At 37.7% G+C, this 14408-nt stretch overlaps 1 protein-coding gene across 3 annotated transcripts in view; it reads left to right on the top strand.

Moving 5' to 3' along the window:
- COL14A1 (collagen type XIV alpha 1 chain) overlaps positions 1-14408 on the top strand; it is a 174031-nt gene that overhangs the window by 89988 nt on the left and 69635 nt on the right. For all 3 annotated transcript variants that reach the window (XM_084864968.1, XM_084864967.1, XM_084864969.1), the window contains exons 24-31: positions 249-395; positions 4122-4178; positions 9111-9250; positions 10875-10998; positions 11880-12023; positions 12827-12991; positions 13555-13593; positions 13741-13879. In XM_084864968.1, the coding sequence (XP_084721094.1) occupies positions 249-395; positions 4122-4178; positions 9111-9250; positions 10875-10998; positions 11880-12023; positions 12827-12991; positions 13555-13593; positions 13741-13879 (955 nt within the window). The remainder of the gene's footprint in view (positions 1-248; positions 396-4121; positions 4179-9110; positions 9251-10874; positions 10999-11879; positions 12024-12826; positions 12992-13554; positions 13594-13740; positions 13880-14408) is intronic.

Here is a 14408-nt window from a genome sequence, read left to right as displayed (position 1 = left end):
GCTCCCTCTGTGCCCTGCAGCCACCTCTGGTTGCCCACCAGGATCTGTGCTTCCCTCTGGTGGTCAGTGCATGGCATAGTCAGTGATCAAACTCCTGAGGGGACACTTTGCATATTAGCCTTTTATATAAATAGATAATTCCTTGAACAAGTATAATTCATCATAGAGTTACTGATTAGGCCAGGCAAATCACCTGTGGTTGGCTGTTTTTTAAAATTTCATGTTCATGTGTTTTGCTTTTATTATAGATACACAAAAGCAAGAATCCACTGTGGGTGGAGGGACAAGCAGGCATTGCTTCTATGGACTTCAGCCTGATTCACAATATAAAATCAGTGTTTACACAAAGCTTCAGGAGACTGAGGGACCCAGTGTGAGCATAATGGAAAAAACACGTAAGTCTTGTGCCTTCTCTCCTGATCCCCATCTCCTCGACAAATTGTTCTTAGGCATCCTGTTTGGGTTAAAAAAACTTTATTCTACTTAGAAGAATAATAGCTATTTTCTGCCCAGGGATATCTGTAATACAAGTTTTATTTATTCCTTCTATCCAGGCTCAGAATTCACTGCATGTGGCCCACTGATGCTTCTGTATGGTATTTTCCCATCCTCCATATGCTCCACAGGGGATTATAAGGCCATATGATGGCAAAGTGCTTGAAACAATGACCTATATTGTGATCCATATCCATAAGGAACATTTGTGGTATGTGGAGTGTGAAATGAAGTTTAAGCACCGGGTCCTGACATTAAAACAATGGCATATGACCACAGCCATGGGGGTGGGCATGGAGCCAACATGTTCCAATTGACTGACCCTAGAGTTATTGCCTACTTAAGAGGCTCTTGTACTTCTTCCAAGTTGGCTGCAGATCTGATGCACTGAAGGGAAAGGCAAAGAATAAAATTAAAACAAAGCACTCTTTACATGTTCTAAAGAGCAAGGAGAGTGTCAGCTTCTTGGAATGGCTTTTAATCAAGGATTCCTGACCTAGAGGCCACAGGCATTACAGTGATTAGAACTGCAGTGAATTCTGGGGGACATTTGTGTGCTTAACTCAGAATCTTGAACTTAAACTCAAAATCCCTGAGGATCTGTGTCAGAAGAGGTGGTGGGCAGTGGGCTTTCCTTGGAAGCCCCTCTATTATCTATGTGACACTTTTTTCCTACTGGCAATCGATCAGTCTTTCAGTTGATCTGGGACACGTGGAAAGAAATCATCAATATGTGGCTTTCAAACACAGAAAGACAATGTTTAATAAGTGAAATATCTATTTTTTTCTAATAAAAAGACTTTCATAACTGAAATATTCAACATTATATTACACATGTATTTGAGGTATAAGTCGCATACATAAAATCCACCCGTTTCAAATGTACAATTCAATATTTTTTAATACAAAGAGTTGAGCAGCCATCACTACAATCCAACTTTGAGACATTTCACCAACCCAAAGGTATCTTTTATGTCTGTTCAGTCAATCCCCAGTCCCATCTTCACCCCCCAGGCAATTTACTTTCTTTTCTTATATATTGGCTTTTTCTAGACATTTCCTATAAATGAAATAGATCATATATAACCTTTTGCATTTGGCATTTTTTCACTTAGCATATATATATTTTTTAATTTAGCATATGTTTTTGAGATTTATTCACACTGTAGAAAGTATCAGAGGTTTGCTTCTTTTTATTGCTGATTAGAATTCTATTTTATGGATAGAGGATCATGTAATTTTAAACTTATTAGAGCCCTGGTAGTGCACTAGATTTATCATCAAACAGGCTCAGTTGGGTCCCTTTCAAGCATTGTGGCCTTAGGCAATTCAACTTCTCTGAGATTCTTTTTGGCTCATCAATAAAATTAGATAGTTACTCTCTTAGCCCAGTGAAAATCCAGTGAAAGAGAATGTGTTGAGAAGCTTTCAATTTGTATCTTATTGAACAAATACTTTCTGTCATCACTTAGAGATCACAAAGTGTTGGCTATAGGGTCAGACATGTTGGTTTGCTTTTTTTTTTTTTTTTTTTTTTGAAAAAATATATACTTTTTAAAGTTTAGAAAATTCAAAAGTTCTGACAAGACAGGACACACCCTCACAGTGCCAATCTGCTGGAACCAATAACCGCTGTCTCTTTTAGACAGTGTTTGTGATCTCAAGTTGTTACTGTTTAATGTTTGGGCTAGTTCTTTGCTCATATTCATTACTTGCCTGACCTCTGAAAACATTTTACTTTGTGACCTCGGGCCTACTTTCCTTCCCCTTGTATTAACCCCACGACGCTTCACTACCAACTGAGGGTTAAATTGAGCAGCTCTGGTTGATGTAAATGTTTTCCTTATGTTGGGGACATCTGTTTTCTGCAGCTTCCACGCACTGGCTCTGGTGCAATCTGAAGCCACGTAGATCAGGGCCGCTCCTTCTTCTGTGTGACAGCCCCTCATATGCTTGGAGACAGGGGCCATCTGTATGCCACATAGAGAGTATAAACACGCGTCACCAGTTTATTGTTCTTCCTACCCAAGGGATTCTTTGCCCAGATGTTCTGCTCAAACGTATTGATCTGTCTGCCATAGCCTCCCATTGATTTGTTCTTGATTTATTGACTGAACTTCAGACATGCCTCAGTTTTCCTCATTTAAAAAAATGCATACATCTTGCTTCCATAGATTTTAAGATAAATAAATCTGGCTTTAATAGCATTTGGTGGTGCTTTGAAGAAAGCTTTGCAATCCTGATTTTAGTATTAACGTTTCTCTCCCTTTAGCTTTTGAAACGTTTTCGCTTCAAAGTTGCCTTTAAAAGACAACAGTGATATATATATTCATACTAATGCAACAGAAGGGATAAGGTGCATTGTCAACCTCCCTGTTTCTTCATTCTTCCTTCTAAATACCCATTTGTATCAGTTTGGTCTCCTTTAAGAAAGTCTACCTGATCCATATATAGACATATATCGATATAAATATATAGATATGGGCCTGATAAACATATCAGACTGATATAATTTTTTTTATGTTTCACAAGAGAGATCATACCGTAGATACAGTGACTTGCTTTATTTCACATAATAATGTCTAACAGTTTCCCATATCAGTACTATACAATGACCTCATTCTTTTAAATGTTGAATCATTTTTACTCAGTTTTATTTTATTGGCTTTTGGATTTGGAAAAGACCTTAAAATTCATCTCTTCCAATCTTCCTGCCAGTGAAGGAATTCCCTTTACAAAATTCTCGGCAAATAACCAGTCTGCCTGAGCTCAGATCCTTCCAGCCACTTGGCACTTACTGTCTCCCGAAGCTGAACATCTTCCTCTGCTAATGGCTATGATTAATTGAAGATTTTTACCACATATTCAACTGGAAAAATAACAATTTTCTCAGTCTTTCTTAAAAGTTTAGCATCAAACAAGGTAGAAAAGAACACATAAAAAATAATATTTAGGATGCTTGCTTTATGATGCCATAACTTCCTGGTAATTTGTTCTGGTATGTTAGTCTTCTGATGAACTCTCACCAAGTCTGTTAACCAAACCACACCTCTACATGATATATGGACTTGTCATCCCTCATCATCCAGGTTGAACTAATCTGTGGTCTCCTGATGCCCTGCCATTTGGTCCTCAGAACTGAAAGTTTTTCAGAAGCAGTCTGGGTAGAATAAAGAGTGAATCAAATACCACTGGGGACCACATCCTGCAGATACAGGATGAAAAGGGGGAAAGTGCTATTGAACAAGGATTGATGGTCAATCCTTTCTCAGGCAGAATGGAAATGATGTTTACATGTGTGAAAGAAGCCAGAGACTAAAGTGAAATAGGCTGGCAGGATTCCTGCCTTAAATCAACATTAGAATCACTTTGTAGTTGACAGCTTGATTGTATTGACTCCTGCTGAGTAAACTGAACTGTGGCGAATGGCATTTCAAGCCTTCCTTCTGAGATTGAGGGGATGGAGACAGTTTTCACAGGCTGTGGCTGACTTATAGCAGTCACTAAAATCTTTAAGAGGAGATCTGTCCCAGTCATCGAGTCCTCTGAAGAATTATTACTCCATGACCTCCCTGTTTTCGCCGCAGGCGAGATGGCTAATTGATGCTCTTTCTTCCTTTCTACAGAATCGCTTCCTACTCAACCACCTACTTTTCCTCCAACCATTCCACCAGCAAAAGAAGGTAAAAGAATAACACAATAATGATGTGATTTAGGTTTAAGATTTTGTTGGCTTTGTTCATTTGATCATTTAAAAATTAAGATATTCATAAAATATATTTTCTCATTAAGACAAATGCTTATCAAATTCTGATAGGGTACAAATTTGCAACCAGTAGTAAATAAGACATGCAGATGTATTGCATAATATAATGAACATTGATGACAACATTGTACAATAATTATGTAATGTGATAGAGGATTAAACATCCCTATAGTGGCATCCATATTACAATATATAAATGTATCCACTTAACATGTTGTACACCTTAAGTTTATACACTATCATATATCAAATATATTGAATTTAAAAAATAGATAAATGTCCATGTAATTACAGATTTTCTAACAAAATTGCATTATGTTTATTTCATTGAAAATATCAGAGTAGTGAATGTTCATCAAAGAATAGTTAGGTAATTTTGTAAGTAAGAATCTAGTTTATAATTCTACTACACCCAGTGTCAAGTCCTGCTGGTGCCACGGGATTCTCCAATGTACCTCCTGGTGACTGGTCTTTGGTCATTACAGTGTTACGATCACTGGGTTTTTATTATAGATAGATGGGGTAATAATTCCCTTGTTTGCCTCTGAAATGGCTCTCCTACTTGTTTCTCTCTATCACAAGAGTTTCTCATCACCTCTTACCTGAGCTGTTAAGGTACTTTCTAAAAAAAAAAGTCCAAACATAGAAGTGGTTATTATTTTTTTAAAATATATTTTATTGATTTTTCACAGAGAGGAAGAGAGAGGGATAGAGAGTTAGAAACGTCGATGAGAGAGAATCATCGACCAGCTGCCTCTTGCACACCCCCTACTGGGGATGTGCCCGCAACCAAGGTACATGCCCTTGACCGGAATCGAACCCGGGACCTTTCAGTCCGCAGGCCGACGCTCTATCTACTGAGCCAAACCGGTGCCAGCAGAAGTGGTTATTTTTTAAATTCCATTAATAATTATTTATTAATTCTTCTAGTCATTCTCAAAGCTCCCATGCCAGGCACTTGGAATGCAGTAGTAATATATGATTGCTGCTGAATGCTTATTCTCAGTTTTTCAAGAGAATAGGTATTTGCCTATAATGACCAGTCAAGAATATGAGTTTGGAAATGGAGATTATACTGTGGTTGTCCAGAAATGAAAACAGTTAATGCCATTGCAGGTTAATTACTTGTAAAGGAGGAGGAGAAATTTGATCTACATTTTGAAGAATGAGTTTAAAGGTAAATAAATGGGAGAAGAGCACTCAGTCATGGAATGATCTAAGCACACAGTGTGTTTACAAAACAATGAGCGGCACATGGAAAAGAGTGAAGATAGAGTTACAAAGTAGTTGTATTGCAGAATAAGGAGTGTGAGATCTTCCCTACAGGAAACAGTGTGCCATGAGAATTTTATGGAGGGGGCTGACCTGAGGAAATCAGTGTTTGAGAAAAATAACCTTGGTGCAATGGACCAGAGGGTGTGGGGGAGGAGAGGACAAAGGTGGAACATGTAATTGGAAGGTTGTTTTGGAAGAGTTTGTCCTTTTATCGTGTATTTAAAAGTAGCAGGGATGTTATGTACCAGGGATACAATGAAAACTAAGTTGTTCCTATCTTACAGCAGCTTAAAGTCAGTGGGGTCACATCCTGTAGAGTGTATGTGTCAGGGAAACAAAGAGGCAATGAGAAACTCTAGTAAAGGTCAGCATCCTTCCTTGCATTCCAGCAATCAACCTATTTGGTGAACTCATTTCCCAGATTATGTTAGGAAAATAAATGGGAGAAGAGCACTTCCCACAAATACCCATTTGTACCAGTTTGGTCTCCTTTAAGAAAGTCTACTTGATACATATATAGACATATATCAATACAATGTATAGCTATACGTCTTATAGATGCATATATCAGACAGATATAATTCTTCAAATAGGATCATACCTTAGATTCAGTGACTCACTTCATTTCACATAATAATTAGTGTCTAACATTTTTCCATATTAGTAATATACAGTGACTGCATTCTTTTAAATGTTGAATAGTTTTACTCAATTTTATTTTATTGGCTTTTAGATTTGGAAGAGACTTTGACCTTAAATTTATCTCTTCCAACCTGTCAACTATAAGACAGTAACAGCAACATCGGTCCAGCTCAGAGTTCCCGTACTACCCTGCATCATCTAATGCTATTTACTAGTACTCTACCTGGTGTGCTGGAATATTTCTTTTTCTGTCTTCAGTTGCAGCCTTCTCTAGTCTTAGTAGTTATGATTACTTTCACTATTGGAACTGAAAGCAGAATCCTCAATGATAAATTTACTATTTAGGCATTTCTAATGTGCAAATATTACAAAACTCTCTGAAGATAGAATATTTTTATTTATAGCTGAACATGGTTATCATTCAGTAAACATTCATGAATGTTCATGGAAGATGTGTGCAGGAAGATGTGTGAGAGTAAGGATTGACAGGGCAGACAACTTGCTCCTGAAGTTTTTTAGGATGGTTTTATTTTGTTTGTTTGTTTGTTTGTTTGTTTGTTTATTTATTTATTTTAAATATATATTTTATTGATTTTCCACAGAGAGGAAGAGAGAGGGATAGAGAGCTAGAAACGTCAATGAGAGAAACATCAACCAGCTGCCTCCTGCACACCCCCTACCGGGGATGTGCCTGTAACCAATGTGCATGCCCTTGACCGGAATCGAAACTGAGACCCTTCAGTCCGCAGACCGACACTCTATCCACTGAGCCAAACTGGTTTCGGCTTTTTAGGATGGTTTTAGATGGTGGGGCTTTTGCTTCTTGAATGCATTATTCATCTTAGGCTCTGTTTGTACTGAGTCTGTTCAATTAATATTGTTATAAATTTTTATTGTTAAAGTAATACTGAGTATTTATTAAACAAACTAGAGGCTCGGTGCATGAAATTCATGCATGGGGGGAGGATCCCCTCAGCCCAGCCTGCACCCTCTTCAATCCTGGACATCCCTCTCACAATCTCGGGCCACTGGCTCCTAACTGCTCACCTGCCTGCCTGCCTGATCACCCCTAACTGCACCAACTGCTGGCCTGGTTACACCCTGCTAGCCTGGGCACCCCTTATTGCTTTCCCTGCCAACCAGGTCACCACCAACTGCCCCCCCCCCAGCCTGGTTGCCCCTCACTGATCCCCTCTGCCAGCCTGGTCGCCCCACATTGCCCTCTGCCAACCGGCCTGGTAGCCCCCAACTGCCCCACTTGCCAATATGGTTGCCCCACAAAACCTGCTGTTCAGTCATTTGGTTGCCCTTCACTGCCCCCCTGCCAGCTTGGTCACCCCACACAGCCCTCTGTTCAGTCGTTTGGTCATCCCTCCCTAACACCCCTGCTGGTTTGGCCACACCCAAATTCCCCACCTGCTAGCCTGGTCATCTCACACAGCCTGCTGCTCAATTGTTTGGTCGTCTCTCCTAACCCCCCTGCCAGCCTGGTTGCCCCATGCAGCCTGCTGCTCAATTGTTTGGTCATCCCTCACTAACCCCCTGCCAACCTGGTTGCCCCACACAGCCTGTTCAGTTGTCCGTTCTGTTGTTTCGGTTGTGACGGTCGCGTAGACTCATATATATAGATGTTAATAAGTACAAAAGAGTATATAGAAAACAATTAAAAACATAATTTCCTATCCCAGAGGTAATTTCTTTATGGATTTTGATGTATTTTCTTTGATTTGTTAATTTTTCCTTTTAGTGATCTATTCAAATAGATTCTGCTTTCATATTGAAGATGAAACCTAACTTAGTTTTCATTTTTCCTTGAAATAGGTTTTTCTTTAGAAACCTATTATTAGCAGATCTTGTGTCCCTTTCAGCTTTAAACTCAAACCATAAAATTGTACAATTTTACAAGTCACAGAACTCATGAGAACAACCTCACCAGATCCTTATTTTTCCTGGAGTATTACCTCACTTGGAGATGGTTTATTTTACATTATAAATAGTTTTAAGGGAATAACATTGCACTTAATAAAATAAAACCAAATGAGGGTGCTTTATTTTTCCAAAGAAAGGAGAAAGGCACATTATCTCAAAGAATATTTGTATATCACTCGCCTAATCTTAAAAGGTTCAGATTATTATTGAAGAGTAAATCATTTCATCATAAAACAGAGTCAACTACAGTGGTCTAAACTAATGAAAGGGAAAGAGGCATAGATCATTTGAAAGTGTACATGATGCCAAAAATGACAGTTAAAATGCTTTCAGTGGAGTAGGTTTTTGTTGGTATATTTTTTGCTTGTTTCTTAGTGTTATCATCAGTTATACCTACTGATCATATTTTCCCTGGGCTGGCATTCGTGTATGTTTTTGGCATGTATCAATGGGTGGCAGAAAGTCACAGACAGAATGAGCGAGGCTGGAATTAACGTTTATTTTTGACCTCGGCCCAAATGCATATCAAGTTGTAGATGTCACATGTCTTCCTTCTGAAGTTGAATCACTCTGAAGATGCCAACTGAACAAACAGAAAACAAGGTGCACAGGGCGATAGCTTGGACTTCCTCCTAATTAGTAGGCACTAGAAAGTGTTTGCTGATTCTTCTGTCTGTAAATCACCTCACTTCCACATTTTTCTCTTATCTCATTTTTATTCTTTGGGACTGAGGTTGGTGGATTTTTTTCCTTTCTAATTTCATGTGTTCAGTAGAAGTTTCTGAGTCATGAATAGGAACCTTGAACATAGAAGAGAAACGAGAAACGATGGTCAGGAAGCATATAATAAGCAAAAGCTTGGAATATAAACCTGAAAGAATTGATAACCTTTCCTTTGGGAAAAAGCATGACTTACCAGAGGGAAATTGACATCAGCTTTGTTGGTTTAATACCAACTCTGTTTTCTTCTTATGTCTGGTTCAACATTTATTCTTGTCTTCAGTATGTAAAGCTGCCAAGGCAGACCTGGTGTTTATGGTGGATGGATCCTGGAGTATTGGAGATGAAAATTTCAATAAGATCACGGATTTTCTGTATAACACCATTGGAGCCCTGAACAAGATCGGTGCAGATGGAACTCAGGTAAGGCTAATAGATCAATTATTATTTTATTATATACATTAAAAAGATATTCTAATGCATTATTATGACTTAGTAGTCATAATAGTCAGGGCATCTAGGTAAAGAACTATAATGATCAAATCCATCCCTACATGAGAGAATACATAAGTCTGTGTTTGGAAGCAGCTTACTGATGCTTGACAGAGACTGAGAAGATGCTAATCCTTAAAAGATACTGAGTTCAGCAAACTAAGACAGGTTAGAATAGCCATGCCAGCAGATGTTCCTTTAATATATACTAGGATAGAATATTTCTTTTATGGATATACTCAATATTTCCCCTGCTCTCAGAGACATTAAAGTCTTGAAAGATAGAAGTTGAGGTCACAATAGTATAAATCAAGTAAAACAAAAAACGAATTTATTCATTCATTCAACAAATATCTACTGAGAATTTATTATGGCCAGACATAGTACTGTCATAATGAATATGACAATGTCTCTAATTTCTTGGTGATCATATTCTTAAATACATAAAGAGGAGGAGAGAGAGATACACAAAAATAGGCAAATAAGTAAGTTTACAAGGTAGGGATGTGAGCTTTGAAAACAGAGTAATAGGATTTAAATTCACTGAGGGTTACTAAAAGTGTGTGTGTGTGTGTGTGTGTGTGTGTGTGTGTGTAAGAGGGTATTTGAAATTTTGTAGTCAATTAAGGCCTCTTGAGGAGGTGGCTTTTGAACTGAGATGTAAATGATTACAAAGAAGACCTGAGAGTAGAATTTGCAGACAGGGAAAACAAAGGACCTAACTAAGATGAGAATGAGATTTGAAGACCCTAAAACTTACAGCTACGATATAGTGAGTGAGCATGTGGGGAGCAGGTAAAGAGGTGGAAAAAGTAGGCAAAAGCCAGATTATCTTGAGTCTTATGGACCAATGAAGGAGTTGAGCGTCATCATCAATGCAATGGAAACCAGCAGAAAGTATGGAGAGAAAAGATCTGATAAGCTTTTTCAAAAAAGATTAAAAGCTGCTTTATAGAATGAATATTAATAAGGGTAAGAGTGGAAGCAGAGAAACCAGTTAAGATGTTGCTCTCATGGTCCATCAGAGAGATGATGGGGGTCTGGGTGAGGAGGGTAGCAATGGGATGCACTGAAATGAACAGCTTTGGAATATATTTTGGAAGAACAGCTGAGGAATTTTGGATATCAGTGCCAAATACATAAAGTTGCTGAAGCATTTCAGGGAGGGAGAAATTTGTTTTGAATAGAGGGATCGGAGGAGGTTTCCTAAAGATGGTGACATCTGCAGTAGACCTCAATAAACTGGTAGCACTTGAAGATTCATAAAATGACAGTTCTTTGCTTTATCTCTTCTCATCCCTACCTCCATATCAAGGTATGTCAGTCTATAAAGAGAGATTTTTAAAATAAAGTACTTTCTGAAAAGTACTCAAAGAAAAAATGCTATTTAATGTGTCATCAGATTTGGTATGTAATGTGTATGGAATTTTAAACTAAGGAAATTGTGAACTAAGTAAGAAATTAAATTGAAGGTATCTTATCTGGCCTCGGGGGAGTCTATATAAATGTAAAAAACAAACAAACAAACAAACAAAAAAACACCTTCTCTCTCCAGGTTGCAATGGTTCAGTTTACTGATGACCCCAGAACAGAATTTAAGCTAAACACTTACAAAACCAAAGAGACTCTTCTTGATGCAATTAAACATATTTCATACAAAGGAGGAAATACAAAAACAGGTAAGACCAAAGAAAGCCCAGTTAATACCCAAAGTATGATTACTGAAATTACCTTTATAGAATTATATTTATTGAAATAATATAATAACATTAAATAAATTTCAGATGTACAATTTTGTAATATGACCGCTGTAGACTCTATTGTTTGCTTACCACCTTTGTTTAGTCTCCTTCCGTCACCATGTATTTGATCCCTCTTTGCTCTTCACCCTACATTGCTCCCCACCTTCCCAATGGTTCTGTATCTATGAGTTTGTTTTATTTGTTCACTTGTTGCTTTTTTTGCTTTCTATCCTACATACAAGTGAAAACACATGATTCTTTTCTTTTTTTGTCTTATTTATTTTACTTAGCATAATATTTTCAAGATCTGTCCATGTTTGCTGAATATATATATATATATATATATATATGAATGGCCAGATTATTATGATCTTTGAATGCATAATAATCTGGCCACTCAGTGTGTGTGTGTATGTGTGTGTGTGTGTGTGTTTATATTTATATAGTAGAGGCCCAGTGCATGAAATCGTGCATGAGTGGGGTCCTGCCAGCCTGGCCAAGGGGAGGGGACATGGGCGGTTGGCTAGCCTCCTGTTGGTCGAACTCCTGGTTGGCAGGACAATTTACGTATTAGCCTTTTATTATACAGGATATACACTGAGTGGCCAGATTATTATGTGTTCAGAGATCATAATAATCTGGCCATTTAGTGTATATATCACATCTTCATTAATCATCCCAAGTCACATTTTTAAGGCATAATTATATAGATTTCTTTTAAAAAAAAAAGATTTTCATTGATTTAAGTACTTTGTTCTTATCCTTCCCTCCCCAGCAAAACAGAAATGAAATTGAACTGTTTCCTTCCTCTGTTTCAGGAAAAGCAATTAAGTATGTCCGAGATACCTTGTTTAATTCTGAGTCAGGTACCAGAAAAGGCATCCCCAGGGTCATCGTGGTCATCACTGATGGGCGATCACAAGATGATGTGAACAAAATCTCCCGGGAAATGCAATCAGATGGTGAGTGTTACACAGATAAGCAATAGTGGCTCCCAGTGATATGGTAGCTCTTCTCTGAATATGCATTCAATAGCTGAATCTGTATGACTTAAATATTTCTGAATCTTTCTTACTATAACTGAAAAATGTGACTTTAAAAATACTTTTCAGGTTACAAATCTATTATTTTGCTTTATTTTTATAATACTTCTTCTATATTCAGAATTTTCTGTATAAAAAATGCCAACAATTAAATGCCCTACTATCATAAGAACCATTATAAAGGGCCAAGGAGGGACCTGCACAGAAGCTCCTCAGCCTCATCATCTGTAAAATGGGGATTCTCATAACACTGTCATGAAGATACAATATGCCTGGCAAGCAGTTGTTTAACATTCATTTGCCAAGCATTGAACCATGACCAACCTCTGTTAACACCTCAGTTTCTGCATACAAAATAAAAACTGAGATAAAATTTCTCTGTTTCAACTACACTACATCTTATAAATTTTAACATAATTAGTAAACATATGCAGACATAAAGATGCTACCCAAATGGTAACTATTTTGTCTCAAGTACTAATGGGGGCATTGACCTTCTTGAGTTTCTTTAAAATGGAAAAGGTTTGTAGGAGATAATGGAATAATTTTTATATAATGAAATATGTGCATGCAGAATTCTGATGAACTGTTGAGAATGAATTATTCACCCTACTAGCCCTCCTTCACAAACATATTTTATACATTTGGACGAGTCTTGCATTGCGATACTTATCTGTTGTGCAATTGAAAGTAATCAGAAATCTGTTTCCGTTCTGCCACAGGCTACAGCATTTTTGCAATTGGTGTGGCCGATGCGGATTATTCGGAGTTGGTTAACATTGGCAGCAAGCCTAGTGCACGCCATGTCTTCTTTGTGGATGACTTTGACGCCTTTAAGAAAATTGAAGATGAGTTGATTACTTTTGTCTGCGAAACCGCTTCGGCAAGTGAGTTCTTTGAAATGTGAGCTTCCTAAGGTTGCTTAAAGGCATACCAGTGAAATAATGAATCGCATCTCGATCTGAGGAAAGAATATTGTCTCGCAGAGCTGTTTGTTATGCAGACATTGTTTTAAGTTTTAGAGCATTTGGAAGTAGACCTCCCCTCTCCCGGGCATAGAGCCTTAGATTTGATGAAGATCTTCCCGATAAGATGAGAGTCTGTGTTCAAAGGCAAATCTTCTTAAACATCTGTAGCAAATAGTTTTTAAAAATGATTTAAGACTGCCCACCAGTGAGACTTATCCCAACATATGTTCCTAAGTGACCACCACAGTTTTCATGGGCCCAGGAGAGGAGAAGGAGGCAATGGCCCTTTCGTTGAAGAGAAAAAGCGAGAGCATTTCAATATTAGGAATCCACAGGAAACCATAGCCACATCTGGTTTGGATTCCCTTCACAATTGACTTCCGGAAAGATTGTTAATTTCCTGTACTCAGGGCAGGGGAAGGATACATTTGCAAAATATCTAAATTAGTGTTTTATACTGTTTGTTTTGTCTTGTTTTTCAGCCTGCCCACTGGTGCACAAGGATGGCATTGATCTTGCTGGTAAGCATTATCACAATTTTTCCAAGTAGAAATATATTAAATCACTCCCATTTGGGGGTCCAGATTTTTCTTTTAAAATTTAATAGACTAATTTAATATGCTAATTTTGAAATTTAACATCCTAAAATACCTATTTATTTTTTAAAGGATTTAAGATGATGGAAATGTTTGGTTTGGTTGAAAAGGATTTTTCATCGATGGAAGGGGTTTCTATGGAGCCTGGTACCTTCAATGTGTATCCTTGTTACCGACTTCATAAAGATGCCCTGGTTTCCCAGCCTACCAAGTATGTTTTCATTGCAAGATATTAAAACCAATTATTTGTTTATTATATTTTAATGCCCACTTATGATAGGCTGTAATAGTTCCCGATGGGATTTTCTATAATATTTAGAGCAGATGATGTTTAGATTACTTTGTTTAAAAAATTAGACTCAGCCATTTGGCATGAGCTAAACTAGGAGGTCATGATTCAATCCCCGGGTTAGGACTCAGTCCCTAGTGGGGGATGTGCAAAAGGTAGCAGATCAATGATTCTCTCTCATCATTAATGTTCTCCTTCTCTCCCTCTCCTTCTCCTGTCCCTCTCTCTCCCCCTCTCCCTCTCCCTCTACTTTCCTCTTTGAAATAAATAAAAATACATTTAAACAATTTTTAAATTAGACTCACATATAATGCTAGTTGAACTTTAATATCTGCTGATCTAAGAAAAATATATAAAGATACTTGACACATAGCACTTTCATGATTCACGCAGCATTATCCATGCTTGTGTGTATGAACTCACTGAAACCTCCACAACACTCAGCAAGGAA

This window comes from Pipistrellus hanaki (assembly GCF_964339955.1).
Source record: "Pipistrellus hanaki genome assembly, chromosome: 17".
Taxonomy (NCBI): domain Eukaryota; kingdom Metazoa; phylum Chordata; class Mammalia; order Chiroptera; family Vespertilionidae; genus Pipistrellus; species Pipistrellus hanaki.
The sequence above is the reverse complement of the archived record's forward strand: the minus strand, read 5'-3'. Positions and strand labels throughout refer to the sequence as shown.